The sequence below is a fragment of the Cupressus sempervirens genome, chromosome 8 (assembly GCF_028749045.1).
Source record: "Cupressus sempervirens isolate cs-2001-9-10 chromosome 8, ASM2874904v1, whole genome shotgun sequence".
In the NCBI taxonomy this organism is placed as follows: domain Eukaryota; kingdom Viridiplantae; phylum Streptophyta; class Pinopsida; order Cupressales; family Cupressaceae; genus Cupressus; species Cupressus sempervirens.
In genome coordinates, this window is record NC_143125.1 from 623077688 (window position 1) to 623105174 (window position 27487).

General features: G+C 36.3%; 1 protein-coding gene across 5 annotated transcripts in view; it reads right to left on the bottom strand.

The window, feature by feature from the left end:
• LOC149543984 (arginyl-tRNA--protein transferase 2-like) overlaps positions 1-27487 on the bottom strand; it is a 94818-nt gene that overhangs the window by 24962 nt on the left and 42369 nt on the right. For 4 of the 5 annotated variants that reach the window (XR_016355726.1, XR_016355727.1, XM_089798628.1 and 1 more), the window contains exon 2: positions 13068-13106. Coding sequence is in view for 2 of the 5 variants with exons in the window: in XM_089798628.1 (XP_089654754.1) it covers positions 13068-13106 (39 nt within the window). In the remaining 3 variants the exon portion in view is untranslated. Of the gene's footprint in view, positions 1-13067; positions 13136-27487 lie in introns of all 5 variants that reach the window. The other variant, XM_089798629.1, reaches the window with a different exon arrangement.

Consider the following 27487-nt stretch of genomic DNA (forward strand, 5'->3'; position numbering starts at 1 on the left):
GTCATTGCACTGACAGGTCAACCCCTGAACTATGTATATTTTTAAATGCCAGTGAGATAACACAATTGTCAAATTGGACTATAAATCAGAATAAGGCCGGGAAAGACCAAAAGAGTCTTATGGACTCAAACATATGAGTATTATGACGATTCTGACAGGATGAAGTACAATGCTTGCAATTGTAAACCTTGGCCATGGTGATGCTATGCAATGGTATCGTGATTCTCAATCATATGAACCGATAGTGCACGTCAAATCCGGAAGATCATTCTCATAGGCATGGATGTCTATAGGGTATGACCAGCTAAGATTGTTGTGGGTTCTAAACACAGAGATCAGATGTCACTGAAAAACCGGATCCTATTTCTGCACCCCTCATGCAGAGTCTGGCCGCTTCTAAAAAGTTGTGCGAGCGACAGAAAGGTCAATGGATGGGAGGTAAACCTTTTGGTGATTCTGTTCCTCTTCTTGGATGTCATCAAGATTAATATCAGAAAAGGAACAAGATCAGACACTGTCATCTTACAGGTTCTATGATTTCATGCCTTGAGTTAGTTTATTCAGTTATCAAGTTACTTCCATTTTACAACTGTCAATATTAAAATGTGTTAGTTATGCCCATGGAGAAGGTAGTTTTCTAATATCACATAGCTTCTTTTACTGAAGTCATTAAGTTAGTCATTAGAGGATATCATGTTTATGTGAATAAAAGATAATTAGTAATTGGGGGTTATCATGTTTATGTGAATAAGAGGAAATTAATTGTTGTTATATTGGTTAGTTAAAAAGTTTTATTTCATATGATTTGCTCGGTACTTGTATCTTGAGTAGTTAGTTTAAACATTTTCCATATGGTATAGGAGCTATTGGGTTCCATACTGGACCTAGGAGCTCGCCATGATTCCCCTGGTGAACTGAAATCTATCTGCCGGTGTTTCATAGGATGCAGATCCAATGTACACTGTAGAAGTATAAGACCCTAGTATAATCTTCCTCTAGATGAACCAAATGATGTATGACTATTCATGTTTTTTGCTTCCAAGAGATGATTTTCAGAAGGAGAGGCATAGATGGCCTCTTTTGTTCAAGGAAACAAAGGAAACCTCAATCAAATTTGATGAGAAGGTTGAAACTCGAAACTCACCTATAGAAAGAGTTGCATCGTATAGTCCAATAGGCGTTTACATTCCCACTAGGGAATAATGTCCTATGCCTTATAATTTTGATGGGCAGAAGGAACCCGTCACTGATGAAAGTGACTCATACAAGCACTTAAAAATGATTTTATTTATCTATTAAAAAAGAGGTTAAATTTCGGAATTGAAAAATAAATGGAAATTTAATGATTGTTTTCTTGAGTAATCTGTGTACTTTTTAAGGAAATAATTACTAAGGTCAATATAAACACTAAATCTATTCAAACTACATTCAAGTAAATATGAAAAATGGATAACCCAATGAACAACATTGGGGAATCCAGTAACATCAACAATCCCTAAGCCAAATTGAACCAACTCTTGAAGATGATGAATGACACCAAAACCAAAACCATATCTCGAATTTGGAACGGAAAGTTGAAGGTCAAACAAAAATGTTAGATGAGGATCATGAGACCTAACCTAGGGCAGTTTCCCCAAAATAGAAGAAAATCTCTAAAGCCAACAACAAGGAGAGTTCTCAAAAGCTCTAGACCAAAGCAATAAACAAAACCAGTTGGCTAATGAACTTTCTTTAGACATGAAGAAGGTTAAACTCCCAAGTTCACAAGCTCCCTGTTTAGGAATACTACAGAGAAGAGTTTAGTGGAAATGGAAAAATGTTTCAAAATCTGTAACTACTACAACAATTCTAAGGTGGCCTAGGGAATATCAAAGTTCCAAAGAAGTATTTATTTGGAGGAAAAGTAACAGAATGGAGTTCAACTGAAAATAACAGAAAAATCCATAGGGATTTCCAGGCACAAATGGCTACCACAACTTTTTTATGATCTGAAGTTGACAGATTTCAAGAATTTAAGACAAAGTGATGTCAGTCAATGAGTACTGATTGAAGTTCACCATACTTTACAAGTATGTTCCTCAATATCAACTTGAGAATTTTGGGATATAAAAGTTCATTATGGGACATAACAATCGTATAAGAGGGCCAGTAGATGTGCTAGTACTTTGAACAGTGGATGAGGTCCATGAACGGGCTGTCAAACAGGAGCAAAAAGATGACGATGATTCCAAGGATAATGGGAAAAAATAGAACTGAAAACCATCCTCTCAAACTTTCAGGAAAAGGGACTATAAAGGGAAAAATTGTGACTCTAGAAACGAGAAAAGGGGACACATTGACCACAAAAATAAAGGAAACAAAACAAGAAAGTGAACCTGAAAAGAAAGGTTTAACGGGAGAATGTTACACCTATTGCAGGGATCATTACACCAACCAATGTCCCACTATGATGCCAATAGGACAACAACAAAGAAATCACTTATTGCCACAGTAGACAATGTTTCAACAAAAGATACATGCAGTGGTAGATGATAGGAAAGTTGCATATCAAATTACTCCAATTGAAACAACGGATACACTTTATGACAAACCTATAACTATACTAATAGTTACTAGAGCCACTAAATGTTTTACATCTAAAATGTTGGGTAAATTTCCGAAGAGAATTGGTTTTATTGCCAGTTCTTCCTCGATAGAGTATACCAATTAGACAAGAGCTAGAGTAAAGTAGTGTTTGCTCAGAGCCAAGGTTGAGGTTCCAAGGTTCATTCCAAAGGTTAATTTTGTATGTGGCACCCCTAGGCTCCTACTACGTGATTTTGGGGATGAACTAGTTATGGACACATAGGGCAAGGTAGACTATTTTTCTAAGATTGTGGAGTGTTTAGATGGCAATGGAAACATGGTTTATATTCAAGGGGTCTGACGGAAAATTCCGGTACAACAAATTTCAGCTATGCAGCTCAAGAAAAACAAAACAAAAGGGTGTCAAATGTTTGTGAATAGAATGGATGAATAAAGTCAAAGAACTAGAAGTGGCATACCTAGAAGATGATAAGTGACATAACTAGAAGATATGATGATTTATGAAGAGAAAATAGAAGAAGGAAAAAGAGTAGAGACCTTTGCTGAAAAAAATCCTTACTTTCGTGAGTATTAAAATGTGTTTCCTAAAGAATTACCTAGTCTTTCACCAAAGAAGGTATTTGATTTTCCATTGACCAAGTGCCTGGGGCAGAACCAATTTCCAAGATCCCATATAGGATGTCCACTACTAAGTTAATGGAATTGAAAGCACAATTACAAGAACTACTTAGCAATGGATTGATCAAACCCAATGTATCTCCATGGGGAGCACCGATAATATTCATGAAGAAAGACAAAACCCTATATTTATGCATTAAGTATCGTATGTTGAACAAAGTCACCAACAAAACAAATAGCCCTTTGCCAAGGATTGATCTATTAGAGCAAATGAGACAAGCTACACTATTCTCTAAGATAGATATGCGGTCAAGGTATCACCAAATTTGACTAAGAAAGGAAGATATACACAAAACCACTTTCCAAACTCAATATGGATACAATGAGTTTATAGTGCCAACTTTTTGGCTTATTAATGCCCCAACTACCTTTATGAATTTGATGAATACTGTATTCAAAGATTGTTTGGCTAAATTCATTTTGGTGTTCTTAGATGATATATTAATCTACTGCATGAATGAAGAACATTACCAACACTTGTAGATGGTAATGCAACATTTCTAAGAACACAAGTTATATGGAAAATTATCTAAGTGCATCTTTTGCCCAAAAAGAAGTGCAATGTTTAGGGTATCATTTTTGCCAAAGGAATAGTCGTGGATCCAACAAAAATAAAAGTGATATTGGACTGGCCAATTACTAAAAATGTGCAAAAGGCGAGAAATTTATGGGGCTAGCATTGTATTATAGGAAAATTGTAATGCATTTCTCTCATATAGCCTATTCAATCACTTTACACCAACGAAAAGGGAAAAGCTTCGAATGGACAAAAAGATGTCAACGAACCTTTGATCACCTAAAGGAGAGATTAACTTCCACACCCACAATCAAGGTATCAGATCTAGCAAGACATTTTGTGGTGGTCACAGTTGCATTTGGAGGAAAACTAGCAATTTTAATGCAAGACGGACAAGTAATCACTTGAATCTAGAAAGTTGAAAAACTACAAACAAAATTGTGTTGCTCGTGATTAAGAAGTTGTCACTATTGTTCATACCATTTAGATATGGCAACAATATCTGCGGGCAACACCATTTGAGCTCAAATCGATTCATCAAGGTTTAAAGTACATATTTACTCAACCCAATTACAATGCCTAAAAGTAGATGGAAATAATCTTTGATTATTACTTTGAAATCAGTTCATTAAAGGCAAGGAGAAATGAGTGGTAGATTCTTTAAGTCATCAAAGACATTCATCCTTTGTGGTAACTATCAAGATTCAATACACATTTTAGGACAAGAACCCCCCAAGGATTAGAAGCAAATGAATATTACAACCAGATTCGATGAGCCCTTTAAGTTGACTCTCATGACCCAAGATATGAAGGATTCCAATTTGAACAAGACAGACTACTAAGATATCAAGGGCGAATGTGTGTTACCAATTCATCCATACAAAGGAGTTCATTTTACACCTTATTTGGGGCATCTAAGTGTTACTACACTATTAGTTGATATCAGACCCTTGTAATTTTTAATAGGAAATAAAGAAGAATGCTTCCAAGATTATGGCAAGTTGTTTAGAATGTCGGAGAGGCAAGTTGTTTAGAATGTCGGAGAGTATAAGTCAAACATCAACATCCAAATTGAATTGTTGAAATCTCACTATGTTCCTAATTCCAAGTGGGAGATCATAAGCCTGAACCTTTGAAGGTTTACCAATTCCAAGAAATATACAAAAAGCTATTTCAGTAGTGGTAAATATATTGACCACGGTCGTTCATTCAATACCTAAAAACCTAATTGATGAAGCACTCATTGTTGCACAACAATTTGTTCAAGAAATCTTCCCTTTGCATAGAATTTTTGAGAAAATCATCTCAAATAGGGATGCTAGGAAGACATCCAAATTTTCGCAAACCTTGTTTGTAGCATTGGGAACTTAGTTAAGCTTAAGCTTAGCATATCATCTAAAGATGGATGGTCAAACGTAAAGGATAAACCAAGTATTGGAAGATCTCTTAAGAGTAACCTACATGGACCAACTTTATAAGTGGGAGGACAACTTACCATTAGAAAAATTTGCCTATTAAAGTTGTACCAATCAACCATCATGATGGTACCATTTGAAGCATTATATGAAATAAAGTACAAGACACCATTCAATTCGAATAAATTGCAGGATAAGCTAATACTTGAACCTGAGATGCTCTTGGAAATAGAAGAACAAGTACAATTGATCAAAGAAAGGTTATTTGAGGCTAACGACTAACAAAAAAGTTATGTTGATGCTAATTACCCACCTAGACAATTTGAGGTTGGGGAGAAGGTACTTCTTAGGGCTAAACCCCAAAAATGTTCAACTAAATTTCAAAGATCTTCCAAACTAGTACCTAGATGTGTGGGACCGTTTGAGGTCTTGGAAGTTATCAACCCTATAGCCTACAAAATTCCTCTACCACCAGCTCTCACCCAATTATGTAATGTTTTTCATGTTTCATATTTAAAGAAATGCAAAGTGTATTTTGCGCACATAATTGATTTTAACTCCTTACGAGTGCAGGATTCAAGACAGCTCATGATATTTAAGCTCCACTTACGTAACTGAGAGATTACTCAATGTAAGGTGTAATGGGATCAATACGAAGAGAATAGTGCTATTGGGAGGTTCATGATGAAATCCTCCAAAAGTTTCCTCCTTTGTTTTAAGATTTTGGATATGTTTAAACTTTAAAGAAACATTTAGAATATTAGTTGAGGCAAACAATATAAATAACTGTTGTTAATGTTATGCTAGCTGCAAGACAACTCATTCATACCTATGTTCCTGTTATTCTATTCTCAGTTGTTGTTGAAAGAAAATAGAGACTCTAGCTTGTGTATGGCTGCGATTGAAGTACTTCTCTATTCCTATAGCTGTGTGTTTTGCATGTGATGATTTGGCACAAGGGCATGTGATTGCCTTGTTGGAAGAGGTTCCATCAGCATTTCCTTCGTATGGATTTTGTGGTTGACGATTCTTATGCTCATGAAGACATGGTGGCATCAGTTCCTTTCCTCTCCTCATCGTGTGGTATCATGTTTTGACTCTACTATCTACAAAAATTAATATGGTGGCATGGCATCATGAGTCAATGCATCACAACGATTCCTACTTGACACATGTCTTTGTGGTTGACGATTCTTATGCTCAAGAAGACATGGTGGCATGGCATCATGAGTCAATGCATCACAATGATTCCTACCTCACACATGTCTTCCTCTTGTGTTGAGCATTGTCAGGTTTTTTAAATAAAAGTTTGTCAAGTATGTAATTGCTTTCTGGCTTGTAATTGTTCTCACTTGGCATTCATGTGTGTCCCTTGGCATTTTGATTGAACTCCCTATTGTTTAAAAAGAAATCGAGAAGGATGCGAATGTATTGTTTTGATAATTATTGTTCATCGAGATTGTGTGTTATACAATAGGGTGCAGAGAATTTTGCTTGAGTGATTTTGTTGTTATGTTTAGCAGCGTTAGTAGTATCTAAGAGAGTTGCATCCTCTTGACTCTATATGTCACTACAATTTGTTTGTTGTTGTATTTTTCTATGTTGTGGAGTTATATGTGTTAAGCATGAGCACTGATGGTATTCCTATGGGGAAGTATTCTAGCATTGTTGGAGACATGATTCAAAGATTGTGTGTTGTATTCATGACAGAGTTTGTCATTGATGTCAACATACTAGTTATTCTATCAAGACTAACAGTGCAACAAATAGAGTTTGGTTTCGCGAGGTTCGAGGATTGAAGATGAGCTTATTCACAGTTGGTATTATGTTCTACGAAGTGTCTACATGCTAAAGTTAAGAGCGTGTATGGAAAGATGAAGACTAGATAGAGTTATCGAAGATTTAGTGAAGGCAGCACTCAGCAAGAGTTTGTGTAGTAGTTGTTGTTGTTTGGATTGTATCTCCTAATAGAGATGGAATCTGGTCATGCGGACTTGGACAGAGGTAAAAGACATGATGAAGATACTTTGGTCAAAGGGACACATCCAAATGAGCATCGAGTGAAGAGTTATGAATACTGTGAGCTGCCAGTTTGTTTGCAATTATGAAAAAGTGAAAAAATGTAATGTAACGTGTAAATGTAATATCTTAAGTTGGTCTTATATTATTATTGTAAATTGGGAAAGCCTCAAGGCCGACTCGATAATTTGTTTTAGGACTTAGTATAAAGGAAAGATGTTTTTCTGGAGGTAGAGTGTAATTGATTTGTGTAGTGCAAGTATATGAACTTGTATGTGAGATCTAGGGAACCTGATAATGAATATCTTTCTATCAAAAAAGTGTTTGGTGCATTTGAGGCATGGTGAGCCGACAAAGAACTGTATTTGGAAAAGAAGCTGTGAGACAGTGTTAATGTACAATTGTGTTATTCAGTGAGGATAGTACTGAAGCTTGTTTGGACAGTGGGTCCATTTGTCTTCCTTAACAACTCCTAACAAGGTCGGAATCTCCTAACATAGATTCAAAATCTCCTAACAAAGATTGATACGTACTGAATGTATTTGATTGACTCCTAACAGGATATTAGTACATCATTTTGTGGGTACCATCCCCATCAGGGTTTTCCCTCTGATCAAGGGTTTCCCTAATTAACAAATTTGATGTTATTGTGTATGGTGATCTTTCTATGGTGGTTGCATCTATTGTTTACATGTTTTGGAATTAATAAGGATTTTTCTAATTGCATAACTGATTCACCCCCACCCCCCCGCCACTCTCAGTTATCTTGGAGTTTACTTTCTAACAATATGTTATTATTGCACTAAGTGTAGTAGTGTTGAGTATTACATATATATTTTGCATTGCATTCAAGGTGTATGTGTTCAGTTGGTTCTATTAGAAACTCTAGAATTTCGGATAAAATAAAAGGCAGGCTGATTGTAGACATCAATCTTAAGAAGAAAAAAAACGTCTTGTAATTATTTTGAGAACTAAATAAAGGCACTATTTTCAAGGTGTGGCTAGGTTTTTCCCTCAAGTAGGAGGGTATTCCAAGATAAATGTTTGTGTTATCTATTACTTTTATTTTGCATTTCGTGTTCTTGTTTGAAAACTTAACATGGTATCAAAGCCAGGTCAGCCTTGACTCACTCATAAGGCAGGTTGAAACTTGAGATCACGTTGACCCTTCCAGCTATAAGAATTGAGACACACATATGTGTAAGTCTCCAGAGGAGTATGGATGATGATTGTCATTGAAGTTGGGTGATTGTGTTTCAATAAGTAAAGGATTTGTATGCAACTATGAAGTTGGCAGCAATAAGAAATTTTGCAATTGCTGTTGTTCATGTCTTCTACTAACTTGCATTATTGATAAGTGCAATTAGCTTCCTCTATATGATTGAATGAATGTATCCAGCACTTCAAAGTCAATTGATATTGAAAAGCCCTTGACTTTACCAGATAGTGCTGGCAAGTTAGCTGGCGTATTGCGAGGAAGATTAAACTATGAAGAGATAAGTATTTTATGAATGTATCCTTGAATATTGATCATGGACTTTATATATTAATTCATGCAATAACATTGACAGTAGTGAACCATGTACGCTTCTAGCATTAGTTTATTTACTCCTATTACTAATCTCTCTAAAATGCTTCCAGGATGGATTGATGAGCACAAGAATGATGAGAGATTGCATCTTGAGCTGCGTTGGTGGTTCTTGAAGAAGTACCTATTCAGATTGTCTTGTCATCAGTTTATTCTAAGAGATGAAATTAAGATTCAGAAGGAGCTTGAGGAACAGATGGAGAGTGCTCAATTCTTTGCAGAGGATTAGCAGGCTCATGTAGTAGCATGACTGCAAAAGCTCCTTGCTTGATCAAATATTAGAGTCAATTAATTTATTGTGAGAATCAAAGTTGTATGTTGTCTCAGTTAGGAAGTCTCAACATTTAGATGATCTTTTATGTGCTTTAATGAGTTCTTCTCAGCGAGAACAGTTCAGGGTGTAATTCCTTGGTACTAAGCTTTTCTCTATGAGAGACTCAAGGTGCAATCCCTTGTTAATAAAAACTTCTATAAGAGGGAGAAGTTTGAGGTGCAATCCCTTGGTAATATGAGTTCTTCTTTGTGAGCGAAGCTCGAGGTGAAATCCCTTGTTAGAGAAGAAAATCCCTTGTTAAAGTATTCTTCTCTATGAGAGTAGTTTGAGGTGAAAGCCCGTGTTCCACCCTCTACGAGTAGCTACAAAGGACCACCCTCTCAAACTAGCCAAAGTGGAAGTCACGTGTGAGACTCCATGACTTCGTTTTATTTTATTTTGTTTCACTCTCCAAGAGTAGCTATGGTGAATGTTATTATGTTGAGATAAGAATTTTGATTGAGAAAATCTGAGATGAGATTTTGTTGTTAACATTCTTTTGCTATAGCTTCAATTTCCTAAGCATGTTACCTATAGAATTAAGGCTTGGGGATCTCTCCTATAAAATAGTGGGCAAATGTTTTGGAAGTCCGACCTTGATGCAACTATAGAATGACCGATCTGATCAAACAAGTGGAGGGCCGATGACCTCTTAACTTTAGTGCATCCTGGGTTGCAGCTTGATTGTGCTTATCAGGTCAAGACACACTATGACATATGAATGGTCTATCTCATGCTAAGATGAGTGTTAATGTTTGGTAGCTGCAAGAGAACTTATCCACACCCGTGGTCTCTATTATTGTATTCTTGATTATTGTTGAAGGAAAGCCGAGTCTTGTGTATGATTGCGATTTAAGTACTTCTCTATTCTTATAGCCGTGAATCTTGCATGTGATGATTTGGCACAAAGGCACGTGGTTTCCTTGCTGGCAGAGGTTCCATCGGCATTTACTTCATATGGATTTTGCGGTCAATGGTTTCTTATATTCACGAAGACATAGTGGCATTGGTTCCTTTCATCTTGTCCTTATTGTGTGTCATCATGTTTTGTTTCTTATTGCTCACTGCAATTAATATGGTGACATGGCATCACGAGTCAATGCATCACAATGATTCCTACCTCGCACACATCTTCCTTTTGTGCTGAGCACTATCAAGTTTTTTATATAAAAGTGTGTTGTTAGTTATGTAATTGTTTTCCGGCTTGTAACGGTTCTCACTTGGCATGCATGTGTGTCCCTTGACATTCCGATTGAACTCCCTGTTGTTCAAAAAGAAAACAAAAAGGATGTGAATGTGTTGTTCTGATAATTATTGTTGATTGGGACTGTGTGATATGTAGTCAGGTGTGAAGAATTTTGCATTTATTGAGCTCATCAGAGGGGATTGTGTGGTTTTCTTGTTATGTTAAGCAGTGTTAACAGTATCTAAGACTGTTGCATCCCTTTGGCTCTATATGAGTCAGAGCAGTTTGTCTGCTACTGTATTTGTCTAAGTTGTGGAGAGTTATTATCAAACTAAGTCTAGTAGTGTTGAGGATTATATATATATATAGTATTGCATTCAAGGTGTATGTGTTCAGTTGGTTCTATTAGAAACTCGTAAGAGTTTTGAATAAAATAAAAGGCAGGTTGATTGATCGTCTGACAGTAGACATCAATCTCAAGTAAAAAACCTCATAATTATTTTGAGAACTGGATAAAGGCACTATTTTCGGGGTGTGGCTGGGTTTTCCCCTCAAGTAGGAGGGTCTTTCCAGGATAAATGTTTGTGTTAATGTATTACTCGTGTTTTGCATTTCATGTATTCTGGTTTGGAAACTTAACTATTGTGACTCTCATTCTTCGGGGGCAGTGATTAACAAGAGGGGTGGATATGTTACATCCCTTCCTTGTAGACTTTTCAAATAATTACTATAACAATTTCATAAAAAGTATGAAGTTATTTAATTCTGAGGATTATTGATTAACAAGCTTATTTGATTTAATTATGAGGACAATTGGTAAATGAAATTATTTGGTTTAGTTATGAACCAAGCTCTCTCACCCCTCACCTCATGGATTCTAACGAGATCAGAGACATAATTGATATTATACACTAATTTTAAAATTACAACTATTATATATGGCCCTTCAATAGGAAAGCAGTGAACCCCTATAATTTATTATTTATATTATAAAGCAGCTTCAGAATTTCAACTATTATTGACTATTAATATATATCAATAGCATTTTTAGTAGAAAACAACAAAAAATCAAGATTAATTGGGAGTTGGCATGTGCAGCAAGTTATTCCCCAAAAAATAGGATTTGTTTGGTTAAGAAATGTGGAAAACTAGCAGAAACCCCAAAAGTGACACTGACAGGAAAAAACCCACTGACATTGACATAATTCTCTGCAAACTCAACGTGTGATGCTGTAGCCGCAGCTGTGTTGCTAAGTCTTGAAGTGTTGAAGAGTCGAGAAGTAGCCTGAGAGATAAGCAATTACAAACGTAACTTTTCCCTTTTACATTTAATATATTGTATACTTGATAGATACTATTTATTTTTAACATTGATTTTGTTTGTATAAATTTCAAACATTTAAATTGTTGCAATATGAAACAAAAGAAGACAATTGAAAAGTTGCCTTATTTATTTGTTGCAATATGTTTAGAAAGAGCAGGGTAACAAAATGTTGTTTTACTTATTTTCGTATAAATAAAGAACCCTATAATAATCATTATAATCATCTTAGGCTTGTCAATTATGACATATAAGTTCTTACAATTAATCCAATCCCTAGATATTTAAAACTCTATTCAAAATTAAATTAAACAATTCATGCAATTAATAAAGTTGTTATGGTATATACATCTGTGTATATCATGCCAACTTTGTAAATAATTGTTTGTTGAGTATATATAATAAAAGGAACTTGAGAGCATTCTAGAAAATGAACTCTACTTATATGAATATGAAGACTTTCTTTTATTGAGAATATTTGCAAAGAAAGCTTCATTCTATTTTGGTGCTACTTCAAATCATAGCTTCATTGCAATCAATACAAACAAAATCAGTGTTAAAATTTTGAGTTGTACAAGTTAAAAATATATCAGGTGGAGGTTGTGCAAGTGCTTTGAATCATTTGTATCTAAACTTTATCATCTATGCTATAGAATGTCCTTTAATTTTTTTTTAAAGTAGTTAATGACTGTTTTTCTTCAACTTTTCAAGTTTTTTGGTAAATCTGATTTTTTCCTCATTTTTCTGAAAAATCTTATTACTCTGGTTGCCAATTTATTTCCCAAACGATTTATACTTCTATGGTTTAAAATTTAAACAATCAAAAAATGCTTTGGAATGGTTTGTTTTAAAAGCTGAGAGCATTCTCAAGAGGATTTATAATTTTATATAGAAGTTAAACAAATGAAAATATCATTGACAAAAATTTTACTCTATTAAAAAATTATTTGATGTACCATAAAAGATATTTTAATCAATTTTCCTCTCTTTTAACCCAATAAAAGAAATTCATAGCAGTAAATGCATGCCACATGTCAAGAACTTTGTCCCTATTGACATGGAATCGCATTGCACTTTAGGTGCATATCAGTCATATTTTAGACAAGATTTTCAGCCAACAAACATGTTTCATGCATGTTACGGAGAACAAGGCTGTAAGGAACTGGCAAAACAAAATAGAATTGAGCTTAAGTAGTTAAATGTTACAACTAATCTAACAGTACAAGTAGAACTAGACATATTAATAAGTTTTAAAAGACTAAAGTTCCAAGAAGGCCTTGCTCATCTTGAGCTTATTTAATCTATAGTTAAAACTATGAGAATAGCATTACAAGACTAGCATATGGCATCCACAGAGTACAAAAGACCATTCTTGATAACTGAGTGATGATTAAAATTTGTGAGCATGCCATTAAATTTACCAGCTTAGGGGTGTGAGACGAACCTTGATAATCATCCACACTTATACTGTTCGCCAATAATCCTGCCCCATGTTCATGAATGTATAAAAACCTGTTAGATTTTCTAATCAGATTTATGATGACCAAAAAAAGCTAAATATATGCAACAAATCACTAGAGTTCAAAAGTACAAATTATCAAGTTTACCTACTTTGTTTCATTTCAAATTAAGAAGTCAAAGAAATACTGTCTTTCAAGTGCAATTCAAAAAGAATGCATGATAGAGTGGTTAGTAAGATATTCCAGAGACATAATGGCTGAATTTGAACCTTTACAGCCCATAGCTCTTAAATCGAAAAATGTGAAGAACGAAATTGCAGCTAAACCAAAGACCCATAAATTGTTGACTAAAAAAACACAAATTTATGAATTCCTGGCAATACACATGCACACAGATCATAGATTGTCATAAACTGGATATTATTTGTCAATGCAGGATTGTTAAATAGGGGAAATTGTACCCAATGGCATATGTAAATAGAGGAATTATCTTTGCTGATTCAAGTCATCACAAATTGAACAAAAAATATAAATTGATCAATGAACGTGATTGAGCAGTTTTGATGATAATGTCTGCTAGTTAGATGGTAGGGTAATACAGAAAAATTTATCCAAATGAGAGAGGTGATCACCTTTCATATCAAGTCACCCAAATACACAATCTATCTTTCTTCTTCTTTTTTGCATTGCCATCATCACATCTTATAAAATAATCACTCAGTGGACTTTTGAAATTAACTTGCATGTTTTTATTGTTGATGTTTTGTAGCTTTACTCGGATAATTCACATCAAGATATATATATATATATATATATATATGTATATATATGTATATATATGTATATTAGGAGACACTACATATAATTATAAGAGTTTAATTAATAATGAACAGACATGTCCCATGAAGGGACATGTCTATTCTCCCACTCTCTTATAAATATAAGGAGAGGCTGCAATTGGAAAACAAACAGGCAGTGCCATTACACTTGTGGCGATCCTGAAAAATAACATGGTATCAGAGCAGGTTACAATCTTAAAAATAAAAAAGTTGTCTCATTCAATATGTCTAATAACTCTGATTGAAACTAATATGAATAAATGACTCAGAGGTGTAACCCGGATATAATCACAGACAAGGAAACTAAAAGTAAGAAGATATACTCGGTGAGAATGAATACTCTACCCATTCAAATCAACATTCTACCATATCGAACATCATGAATTAGTGAATAATTCATCCTTACTTTTTGGGTTATTCCAGATGAAATGAATGCGAGGGAAATGGAAAGTATTTGAGAGTAGTGTCTAAATTAAAAGTGAATGTGAATCCCCCATGCCATAAGAATATTCTTTGAGGGCCTGCCATGTTGCGAACTAAAGATATAAGGAAAAATGAAAATTGAAAGTTTATATTCTATTTTTGAATTATTGGACACATCTAAAAGATCGATCCTACAACCATTGCCAACATTCTTTCTATCTACAACAATCAATAAAACCGAAGGAAAACCTGTGCTTTTGATACATGGATGAAGATAAATTTATATGTTATATAAAATGATATTTGGGCTCAACTATGGGTAAGGACCAAATTTGATTCAAGCTTCCTAGTGGCTAAGCTTTGAGTAGATAAATGGCGATGGAGATTGAAGCATTTATTGCTTAGTATTGAGGGGTGAATCTTGGGAGATCCTTGCGAATTCAAAGGGTTCCATTCTATGATAATTTATGTTAGAATTATATTCATCCCATAAGGACTTAGCAATTAATAATGTGAAGATTTCCATTGATCTAATACACTAGGGTATACATTGGTGGATATTTATTTACAAATCTCTACTAATCGAGTGATTTTCACAGCTATATCTGTTTTGGGCTGGATTAATACAATGTTCATTGACTTCAATATTTGGGATCACAAGTGTTTACACATCTCCGCAATATATTTATACAGTCTGAATAAGTACTATGAAAATTGCTTGAAGGAAAGGTTTATCAAATTTTTCATGAGCCCAATGATATTGCGGCATTACGAGGGTTGCTTATTATTTGTCTAACATTTGAGACGAACCTGGCCAAGTATGGGCCTTTATGAGAAGTAGATCGGATAGCTTACGAGCTTGACCTAACATCAACTAGCGTTGATTGGTAACAAAGAAAAGATCTTAGTAGATAGGTGATATGGAGAAAGTTCATTGCACAGAACAAAGATAACTAAAGATCTGTAATTTATATTGTGCGAATTATCAAGGAGAGTATAGTAAACTCAAGAAATATAACTTTGATCAAGCCTATTCATCCACCACATGGACTAGTTGCACCAGTATCAACAAGAACCATTATTCAACAGTGCAAGAATTTGGCTTAGGCCAAAATTCACCCAAGAACTAAAGAACTCAACACAAGCACACAATAGACCAAAATAGACAGAGTATGATCAAAATGACGATATTCATTCAATAACTGGTTGAGAGTATACTAGGAGTGCCTGAATATAAAGGCCTCAGGAGAGCTTCTAGAATGCACAAAAGTTAGCATCATGATATGTCATACAACCTGGCACATGTCCACCAGATATGGGTTATCCTCCATTGAGCACGGGATTAAGTGCGATGATGTGAGGATAAGCCTACAATGGTGTAGCACGCAAATCAGTGGTGTAGACAACATGTGCTAAATGAGGAGTGCGGATGACTATGTTGTCATCATGACAACTCAGTGAATGATGCATACTCCTGTGTTGTAGACACCATGTGCATAATTAGAGTTGCATAACTCAGTGAGAGTTCACAAACTCCTAAGTGTCTCACCTAAAATAATAATAAAATAATGCAAAATAATTAAATAATGCATTAACCTAAGTAAAACTTAAGTAAGTGTAATAAGTAAATACTTATTTACACCAACACCCCCCTTTAAGTGCAACTTAGGGGAATGCCCTTAAGTTTACGAAATCTAGGATGAAATGCAATATGGGTCCCGGCTACTAGGCCATGTTAGGTACCCATGTACATAATGATATGCAATCTCCCATAAAGCAGGGAAAGAGGGAAAACCTCATGGGAAAAACCCTCCCCCAAAATGAGAAATAAATAAGGATGCATGGATGGATGGAGTAATCAAGACCCCCTCATTATGACATACATCCAGTATATACATAAGAGAATGATGAGTAGAGGAAGAGAGATAGGATAGGCTCCCCCCCCCCCCAAAGAAAAATGTCGAACAGTGATTGCTCCGATGAAGAAGTTGATCCAAGAATGCAGAATGGTGTTCCTCCCCTTAGGAAGAAACAATGCCAAGGGTACAAATGAGACGCTTCCGCTGTGTGTGGAAAGAATCCCATGGCTAAGTGATATCTCTGAAACCTGCTCAACTGACTGAAGAACCTGTCCCAAAGAATTGTCTGTCTCTACAACTGATGAAGAACCCTGCTGCAACTGCTGATCATAAGTATCCACAATCACTTCAACCTGAGAGGATCAATCATGTAGAGAATGAACAAGAGAGTCAGATGGAACCCTCATGACAATTGAAGAAGGAACTTCTACATCAAGAAGAAGAGGAATATAATGAATACTGTCCCCCAAATCTATCACTGAACCTGTATTTGGAAGATTGGATGTACCCTGTTGTTCTAGACCTATCACTGTGGCGATGTATGCATGTGGACTGAACTAATGAAGTGACCTCTCACTGTATCTATCGATAGAACCCCACGTGTCTAAAGCTAGTGAAGCATTATCGCTGAAATCACTATCAGTTTCCACACTGTATGATGTGCAAAGAGGAGTAGAGGACAAGGTGGGTGAACTTTCCTCAAAATGTACATCCTTCTCCACAAATATCTGATGTGTCTCAGGATCTAGAAGTTTGTATGCCTTCACACTGTCTTCATAACCAATGAAAGTACAAGGCCGAGATGTCTGTGCCTTGCATCCCCTGGAAGATTTCTTTGCCCATGCAGGACAACCGAAGACTCTAAAATGTGTCACAATAGGTTTTCTGCCGCACCATGCCTCAAAAGGAGTTTTCCCATCTAAGGCTGGATGAGGAGAACGATTAAGTATGTGAGTGGCACTGGAGATTGCTTCAACTTCTAATGATGGATTGAGAGACTTGGCATGAATCATGCAACTTGCCATAGACTTAAGAGTTCTAATCCTCAGTGCTGCAACATCTGTCTTATGCGGACTAAATGCTGCTGGAGTCTAAAGATCAATTCCCTCATGTCTGCAAAAGTCCTTAAGTCTTCTGTTCACATCCATGTTTCCATTATCCATGCGGAGTACTTTGATGGCTTTCCTGGATTTCCATTCTACATGTGTCTTTAAGTCTAGCAAATTGTCCAACACTTCATTCTTTTTATGCAGAAAGTAGACCCAAGTGAACCTTGAAAAGTCATCAACTAAGGTAAGTATGTAGCGACCCTGTCTTAATGCAAAAGGACCTGCTAATACCATGTGAACCATCTGTAGAACGCCTATTGCTCTAGAAGACTTCCCTCTTTGTAACTTCCCCTCTGGATGCATATCCATTGAATCTGTTGAACATTCACCCTTAGAAAAGTTGATTTGAGATAGACCTTTCACCATTTGGTATGTGCAAAGTTGCTGAAGATAGCGATAGTCAAGATGACCATACCGCTCATGCCATAATTGCATGTTTGAATGTGATTGAGATAACAAGGCCTTTGAAGAAGACTTGGGTACAAAATGCGAGAAAGAGTACAACCTCTTGTAATCATTCACTTTCCCCACTGCAACCAAGGAATCATCTTTAAGATTGTGCACTTTTACTGAGTCTGGAAGGAACTCAACTCTATGTCCATCTCCGAGGTGAGTGATTTGGTAGATTGAAAGGAGATTTGAACTTAGGTTTGGAACATAGAGAACCTCTTGAAACTCTCCATTTTTCATTTCCACGTTTCCTTTTCCTTCAACTTCCATTTTGTTATCATTCCCCATGAAGATGTGTGGTACCTTGGACTGCTTCATTGAAGAAAAATTCTCCTTTGAAGAACCCATGTGATATGAGGCACTTGAGTCAAATATCTATTCCTTTGAAGAGTTTGATTTAGCCATGAGTGCTTGCCCTTTGCCCTTTGAATCTGAAGAAGATCCCTTCTCCTTGTAAGCATTAGGCAATGGAACATTATGTTTCTTCATGATGTTGGTCAATTCATCAATCTTCTTGATATAACACTCATGCTCTTCATGACCCGATTTCTTGCAATAAGCACACTTCTTCTTCTCCTTATTGTAGTCCCCTTTCTTGTTGGAATTCGAGGACTTGCCTTGTTGATTGGATTGTAGTGTTGTCTTTTCTGCATCCTCAGATTTATCTTTCTTCCACTTCTTCTTACCCTTTCCTTTATTTGAAGACTGTCCAGCTGAATTTTGAGAACCCTCATTGGCCACCAATGCTTTGGACTGAGGTGTTTTGAGAATCCCCATTGTTTTCAACTTCTTTTCTTCATCATCCAACAATTTTGCATATTCATCGAAAGTGACTTTCTTATAGGCAGACCCTAAGGTAGTCTTTGAGGTGTTAAAAGAAGATACAAACGTGGAATACTCCGATGGCAGCTTGTTATCGATGAAATAGATCAGTCTATCATCTTTGATAGAACTCCCACAATCAGTAAGCTTTGTCCTTAATTCATTCACCTTGATGATGAAGTCTTGTATAGAGTCATACGACTTAAGATCTAAGGATACAAACTCATCTTCAATTTTGAACACATCCTCTTCTGACACTTTACCATAAAGGCTTTCGAGAGTATCCCAAGCTTCCTTGGATGTAGTACATTTCTTAATTTGATACATGATTTTATCATCTACCCCCAAACATATATCACCTAGGGCTTTCCTATCCATGGCTACCTAATCTGAAATTTCACTTGCTGATACATTATCACCTGCTGGTTTAGAAAGAGTACCATCTACATATTGTGAAACTCCATTATGCATTAAGTGATATAACATTTTGATTGACCACGAAGCATAGTTATGAGGAGTTAATTTAGGAAACTTCAAGTTGCCCATAATGCAAAAAATGAAAGAAAAGTGTAGAAAAGAAAGAACACAACACCAAGAACACCCCCCCTTTTCACTAAATCAAGAAACCCCCCCAAAATAGATGCTTTGGGCACTTTATCAGTAGTGCATTTACAATGGGCCACTTGCCAATTTTGGCCTTCGTGGACTTCTAATTTTGTTTGTTACAACCTCTTAATGGAGTACAAATCTGAAACTTTACAATGCGCTACAATTCTAAAGCATTACAAAGCAAAAAAAGGCCCTATTGCTGAAAGTGACAATTTTGTCCACACAACACTACAATTTGATGTCAGATCTGGAAAGTAGATGAAAAAATACGCACTTTCAAAAAAAACAGAACCTATTTTTGACTCCAGATGTGCCCGTAGGGAGCATTTGAAGTTGCAAAATGCAAGATTATTCAGGTACAGTCGCCAAAAGACGCAATTTTTGAACAATCCTTGCACCAAAACAAGAAAATAGCTGCACCACTGAAAAATTTAGAAAATTTTACCCAATTTCAAAAAAAATTGCACCTAATTTGGAATCCAGATGTGCGAGTTATGGCCTCTTGAAGTCAAACTGTAAAAACCAAAATGAATTTGGAGAGGGGTTGCATCAGGGAATCACGGGGTTAAATTTGACAGTCATATGGCCGTCTCAGCACTTATAATTTGCCTTGGAATGACGTCTAGACGGCCGTCAATTTTAGGCAAAGGGATTGATGACGTCAGCACAAAATTCGGACCCACTGGATATGTTAGCGCCTATGTGGTAGTATGGTGTAGTACGGATCCGTACGGACTATACGGAAAATCCGACGTGTCTGTGCCACGTATATAGGCCTGTCGTCCATGGATTGCTGACTTGATTGGTCTGCGCAGGGGCTGACGTGGCTGCGGAAGACTATCAAATGATGACGCGCGGCCTGACTGGGTCCCTTCGTGGATGACACATAGGCAGCCAGGTTGCTTACCGTGCAAGTGACTCCGCGTGTGTGCTGCTAGAATCCTCAACACACTGCCAGAATCTATATTGTCGTCGAAAATTGCTGCTGGCTCCAATAAACGAAAATTTGCGCCAATTTATGCAGATTTAATCCCACATTTGTGGGAAGCACTGTTACAGCGCAGTTTATATTAAATCCTGTGATACAATAATAACAAAAGAACCGCCGCCGAATCTGTGGTGTGGTGTGACCACCAGTTGTAGTGTTGGGTGGTTTTATCTGATGTCAGATTTAAATGGTAAGGGCCTGTTGTAGGGTAATGTAGCAGGTACGGCCAGCGATGTGATTGCAGAGTACAGCCCTCGAGCATAGGTTATAGAGATGTCCGCAGTATGAATAAATAACCCTGCAATATAAAAATAATCCGCCAAAATAATAGAGCCGAGCCGAGGTGTCACTGCCCGGTTCGGCAAAAAAATAAAAATTCTCTGCCGAGGCGATTTAAAAATTCTGAAAATAACAAATTCGGAAAAAATTGCAAAGAATAAATTTAATTCAGATCTAAACATCCAATAAAATAGATCTGAAAATGACCATACCCGAATTGCAAATCGGGGCCTCTAAGTTCCGAGTTGCAAAAAAATTATGCCTCACGATCAACTTTCACCAAATATAGGCAAATTTATAGTGGATCTTCACTGAATCGACACTCCGGACGCAACGGTGAGGTCAGATCTGGCTCTAGACGCTCCCAATTTCTGCGGATACTCCGGATTCGTGTCGAGGTGCTAAAGCATGAACAGTCTCGAACGGCTACATGATGAGAATCTCCCTCAGCTCTAATACCATGTAAGAATTTGGCTTAGGCCAGAATTCACCCAAGAACTAAAGAACTCAACACAAACACACAGTAGACCAAAATAGACAGAGTATGATCAGAATGACGATATTCATTCAATAACTAGTTGAGAGTACACTAGGAGTGCCTGAATATAAACGCCTCAAGAGAGCTTCTAGAATGCATAGAAGTTAGCATCATGATATGTCATACACCTAAGCACATGTCCACTAGATATGGGTTATCCTCCATTGAGCACGAGATTAAGTGCGATGATGTGAGGATAAGCCTACAATGGTGTAGCATGCAAATCAGTGGTATAGACAACATGTACTAAATGAGGAGTGCAGATAACTGTGTTGTCATCATGACAACTCAGTGAATGATGCATACTCCTGTGTTGTAGACACCATGTGCATAATTAGAGTTGCATAACTCAATGAGAGTTCACAAACTCCTAAGTGTCTCACCTAAAATAATAATAAAATAATGCAAAATAATTAAATAATACATTAAACTAAGTAAAACTTAAGTGTAATAAGTAAATACTTATTTACACCAACAAACAACAACCACCGGTATACCAGTATTAACAAGAACCGTTATCCAATAGTGACCACTGGTAGAAGGTGAAAGTAGCCACGTGGAAAGGGCATTGCATCAAGCATGGTAAATCATTAAATCCCAAGGCGATTAGCAATGACGCAAACGGTAGAAGGTTTATTCAACTAAACAGACGGAGAGGAAGCATGGACCCCACGCCTTGGGTTAAGGTATGGTAAGATGAAATTATTGATTATATTATGAGTTATGTACTATCATCTATTGTGAATATTTGGTTATGATTATTTGAATATCATTACAATATTATATGATTTTATACAACTGACAATTATAATGTGAATCGTGATAATAATGAGAATTTTTTGTTGTTGTTAGCAACAGACATGAGTTAAACTACTAACATTCTTATGAGAGTTGTGTCTTGGTCTATTTTCGTTCGAGAATGTTATTGCAGGAAGCGGGAGATTGAGAATCAGAGGGAGCTTGACATTTCATTAAAGGCAACCTTGAAAGAAAGGGAGCAAATAGAGGAAATGATTTAGTCAACCTTCATCGATCTTCGTCATATTGATTCAGAGGATGTAAACCATGTTGAGATGGATTCTCCAGTGATCAATAAACCGTAGCAGTTAAGAGGATTGTGATTCATGAATATACATTGTGGCTATGTGATTTTAACGGGCCTACCCTTTGTGTACATCATGAGGAAGTGACGACTTCCAAATGATGCCAACTTGTACTTATAGAAGTTATTGAAAGGTGACAATCTTACAATAATTTAATTTCTATTATGATGGATATCTTACGACGTCTATGCAAATCATGGTAGAATATACTTTGCATGGTGGATGTTTAAATGGTAAGCATTATGAGAATGCATGTGCACATACCTTATAAACATTTTTGAGTACATGATGAATGTTATTGATATTCTGGAAGGCATTACACAGACTTCTTAGTGAATATCACGCATCTTGATGTTTTGGAAGGCCATTACTCACAGAGTACTTGGTGAAGATCACACGTCCTAATATTCTGAGAGGCAATTACTCATAGTATTTGGTGAATATCATCATTATTCTAGGAAACCAATACTCATGATATCAGAGGTGATATCAAAGCTTTTTGAGTACTTGGTGGATATCGAAAGTCAATATTCTAAGAGACCAAGACTCGTGATATCAAACCTTATTTGAGTATTTGGTCGATATCATGTGTTCATATTCTAGAAGACCAATACTCTAGAATCTAGATATCAAATGTGATATCAAAATGTTGAATATCTTCTAATCAAAGATATTCTTATATTACATTGAGGTAATATGAGGTAATATACGGTCATGTGTTTATCCTCCCTAGCTAAGAGGGAGTGTTGACATTTTGTAGCTTTACTCAGATAAATCACATCAAGAAATGAATATATATATATATATTAGGAGACATTACGAGTAATTATAAGAGTTTAATTAGGGTGATGAACAGACATGTCCCATTAGTCCCATGAAGGGACATGTCTATTCTCCCACTCTCTTATAAATATAAGGAGAGGTTGCAATTGGAAAACATATACCTTAACAGGCAGCGCCATTACACTCACAGCGATCTTGAAAAATAACATTTATAATATGCAAATGCTCATCAAAGACACAAATGGCAAATTTTGACCCAACTCTAGGTGTATTTGATAATTTAAAACTCATCTCCACCTAGCGCAAGTCAAAGTGGCAAATTTGAGACCAGCTGCATATGTTTTAAAAAATGTTAATGACTTCCAAAAACACATGTAGAACATGGTGGCATTTATTCAAGACATTAAATATGGATTAAAGCATGTAAATGCCCTCTAAAAAGGTGTTCTTCACTAAAGTCATCAATCCAATAGACTTGGCGGCGATAGCAAAAGCATGTAGTTATAAACATACGAATACCTTATTAAAACGTTGTTGATGTCAGTTTTGTACCACTACATAACATATAGCAATTAAACACTTGATATGGAATATCAAGTCCTCAATTCCTCTCTTGCAAAGTTAATATTTATGAAGACATAAGCAAGAACTCCAATGTTCCTTACACCTGTGGATACTAACTCAATATATTGATGTGATTTGCTGGTAATCACGTAAGCGGGCTTACGTTATTTATTCGAAGATAACTTGGTGGTAGTTTGCTTGCTTGACTTTTTTTTTTTCCTTGATCAATTTCACTTTCAGCTACTCCTACCACTAAATGCTTATTGCTCTACTACTCGTATGGATGGAGAAATTAGGAAATGAATGGAGATCTAAATGAAAGCTTGCTAGTGGCGCTACCTCCATTGGTGCGATGATTCTAAGGGATACTCTTAGGATTTTCACACTGACACCTATCTTCCAACCCAACTTGAAGTACAAGCGGAAAGATGATATGCAAGTAGAACTTAGGAGCGATTGGACTAGATTACAACACAAGGCTTCCTAACAAGCCGCTAGGATGCTAGTGGCCTAGTACATGGGTCCCTATTAAACATTCACTAACATCACCATACAATTAGCCATCTACTTCTACTCTAAGAACATGAAATGAAATCCTACTTTAGTTTGAGAGATGAGAAGAACCATGCAATACACCAAAATGGTCATGTATATTCACCATGCAAGCCACCACAATGAATAGAGAACAATTTTGATAGTATTTTGGCAACAATTCTCCAACATAACTCTCCTACAAATGAGAGGAAAATGGCCTTATATAGAGGCTCTAAATTACAATGAATGGACGAGATTAAGAGGCAAAATCAAGGGCCAAAATTATATCTTACAAACCCTAATTAGGGTTACCATTATTCAACCAATTACATGAGGGCACCAACTTTGTGAGCCAATGAGAAAATTACAATAATTTACCAACCAATGAGAACATAGGACACTTGGCATGATTTGATTGAATGCACATGAAAGTGCCACCTCATCAACCTTATCTTATAAATTTATTCAATCCTTGAGATAAGGTGAAGCCTTGGATGCTTCAGCTTGTCCTTAGAAACTTTTTCATCACCACTCGAACTTGCTTGTACTTGATGTCCTGACCCTGAAAGGATAAGGTCTTCATGCACTTGGGGTAATCTTGCCTTGGCCTCGATGGCTTCCTTGGATATGAACTTCTTTGTAATTTGAGAGCCTTGCTCTTGGCCACTACCTTGAAATCGAACTTAACCTCCCCCATTATCCTTGCCTTCCTGGTCTTCCAACCTTGCCATTCGAATCCAACCAAGCTAGCTTGCATGAATATCCAAGCCTTGCCTAGCCTCAAATATTTTTAAATCTCTTCTACTAATCTGCTCTTTCTTGAAATTGTGGGGCTTCTTGAATCCCAATCTTCAATCAAATTCGCCCTTTACTCGATTTCATTCTTCACCAAAGCTCGCATTTCAACCTTTGTCGGCTTGCAATCAAATAGAAGGGCTAGGACCCCATGTGGAATTGCTTCTAGTTTTGCACTGTCCTAAGTTGTAATTCTAGATTTTCACTTATAATTCTAGCCCAATCAAATCTTCTTTTTCCTTTTTAAATTTCATCCATAAAGAAGTACATCCAGTTTTCGAATTGCATACCTTGAGCTAGGCCCATGATCCGACTAAGAAATACAATGAGATCCCCATATTCTGATTTGAAGTCTGCCATTGTGAGCTTTAATGATCTGGTGACTCACTTCTTTCCTTCGTGTAGCCAATCATGTTTTAGATGAACCTGGACGCACATGCCATAACCAATTCTGGGCAGGGCAAGGTAGGAGGGAAGGTTGTTGCATGTACAATTTCACTTTTGTAAATCCTCTTTGTCGTGGGGGATTGTCCTTCCTTTAGTCTATCATTTACCTGTATCATGTTCACAATACCAATATTGATATCGGTAACTCGCCTCATTTTTTTGAAGAAGGTGGTTTTGGGCATCATATCCTCTTTGTCTTTCTTGGTATTTGGTCCCTTAGGGTTCTTACTTGCACTAACATCTACCATCCTAAACACTTATTTCTACTCTTTCGTTCTAAGTGATATGGACTACCCTTATCGATCTCCAACCTTCTTTCTATCGATGGATTCTAACTTATTTTTGTCTCGCCAAGTCCTATCACTACACTTATCAATCTCCACTCTTCAACCTAGGGGTGAGACTACCACTTATTTCTGCCTCTTCGTTACCTTAGGATGAACTACACTTATATCTCCCAACTTCATTCCTAGGGTGGTCTAGATTATTTCTACCTCGCCAAATGTCCCATCATGGATTCTACACTTATCTCTCCAATTTTCAACCTATAGATGGGATGATAAATGTAAAAAGAACCAAGAGAAACAAAACAAGACAAGAACAACGAGCGAAATTCGCTTAAGGTCCACCTTTCAGCTCTAGAATGAATTGAATTCGCCTTTACCAATAGCCGGGTCCTTTTTGAAGTTCGGATCAGACCTAAGAATTTCAAGCCCTTTGCAAATAATGATGCCCTAGCTGAAAAAATCAGAATTCTGTCCTCTTGAGATTGCCCATGCATGTGCCAAAAAATTAGACTTCAATCACATATTTCCTTTACCAAATAATACTGTCCAGAGCTGATGCAAAATCGCAACTCGTAAAAAAAAAAAACCTCCACAAAGTTCGGCTCCACAAATTTCGGCTAGGGCAAAAATCGCAACTCTCTATGGAAGAAAAAATCAGACCTCAAACATGAAAATCTGCTCCTTGCAAAAATCGCCAAGTCTGATAATGTTCTCCCTTTTGCAAAGAAAAATTACCAAAAATAGAAGAAGGTGGCCCCAAAATTGCCAAGGAAAGGAAGAGACCTGCTTGTGGAATGAGAAATGAAGGGGGAAGCCTTCTTATACCCAACTCCACACATTCCTCCTAATTGGCCGACTAGCCCTAGGAGAGAAAATTTAATTAGTGCACAATTCTGACCCAGATTTAAATGCATCATTAAAATTACCTCTTCCATGGTGAAATTTTGCATTTTTAATTGCCAGTTAAGACAAAAATTGCAAAAATAAAATTAATAAAGCCTTGGAGATGCTAAACATTAAACTATCATTTAAAATCGGACTTAGCAAGCTAAAATCAATTTTTCAATTTTAATTTACTAATTTCTTAAAAGCTTTTAAAATCTTCAAGGAAAATTTAACCTATTTAACACCAATTTTTGCAATTTAATCCAAAATCAATTTTGCAATGCAATTTTAATTTTTTAACAATAAATCATTTCTCTAGAATCTAAAATCGATTTTCCTAATTCAATTTCACCATTACAAAATCAAATTTTTCACCAAAAATTAAAATTTCTGAAATAATTAAATCTAAAAAATGTATTTTAAAAATGCTAAAGATTACATAATTACATCTAGTTTTCAAAATAAAACCGTCTAAGTCCAAAATTTTGTAAATTTATCCTGCCAAGTATAGTCCAAATTATCGAGAAAATGTTGCCTTTGAAATTTGTCTGGCCTAAGGATAAAAATACAAGCTCCGGAAAATCAAGCTAAAACCAGTTGAATAAATAAATCTAACCACATCTCTTTCGGCTTGAAGGTGTCCAAGGTGTAAGATTTTCAAATTGAAATTTTGGACAACTTCAAAAAATTTTGCCAAGGCAATCAAGAAAAAGGTGGTCCCCAAAAATTTTGGAGCGATGATGTAAAAACTTCACAACATCTAGTATCAACCCAAAGAAATGTTCCTGAACATTTCAAGAAATAAGTAACTTAGAACAAAAATCTCAGGATGGCCTATCCAAAAATCTACTTAAGGACAAACACTCAATGAGGGAAAGATCTCTCAAGTTGAACCTAAGCACCCTGACCATAAGTTACTCACGTGTGTGCAAATGATTTATTCCCCACTCGACAAGAACTTGATAATCTCTCAGATCCATTAAACTTAGCTATTGTAAATATCCTTACTTCAAAAGCAACCTAGAGAGAGCCCCATTACCGGTCAGGCGTCCATAGCCTCAATGGAGTTATCGTTGTGGCACCACAATCA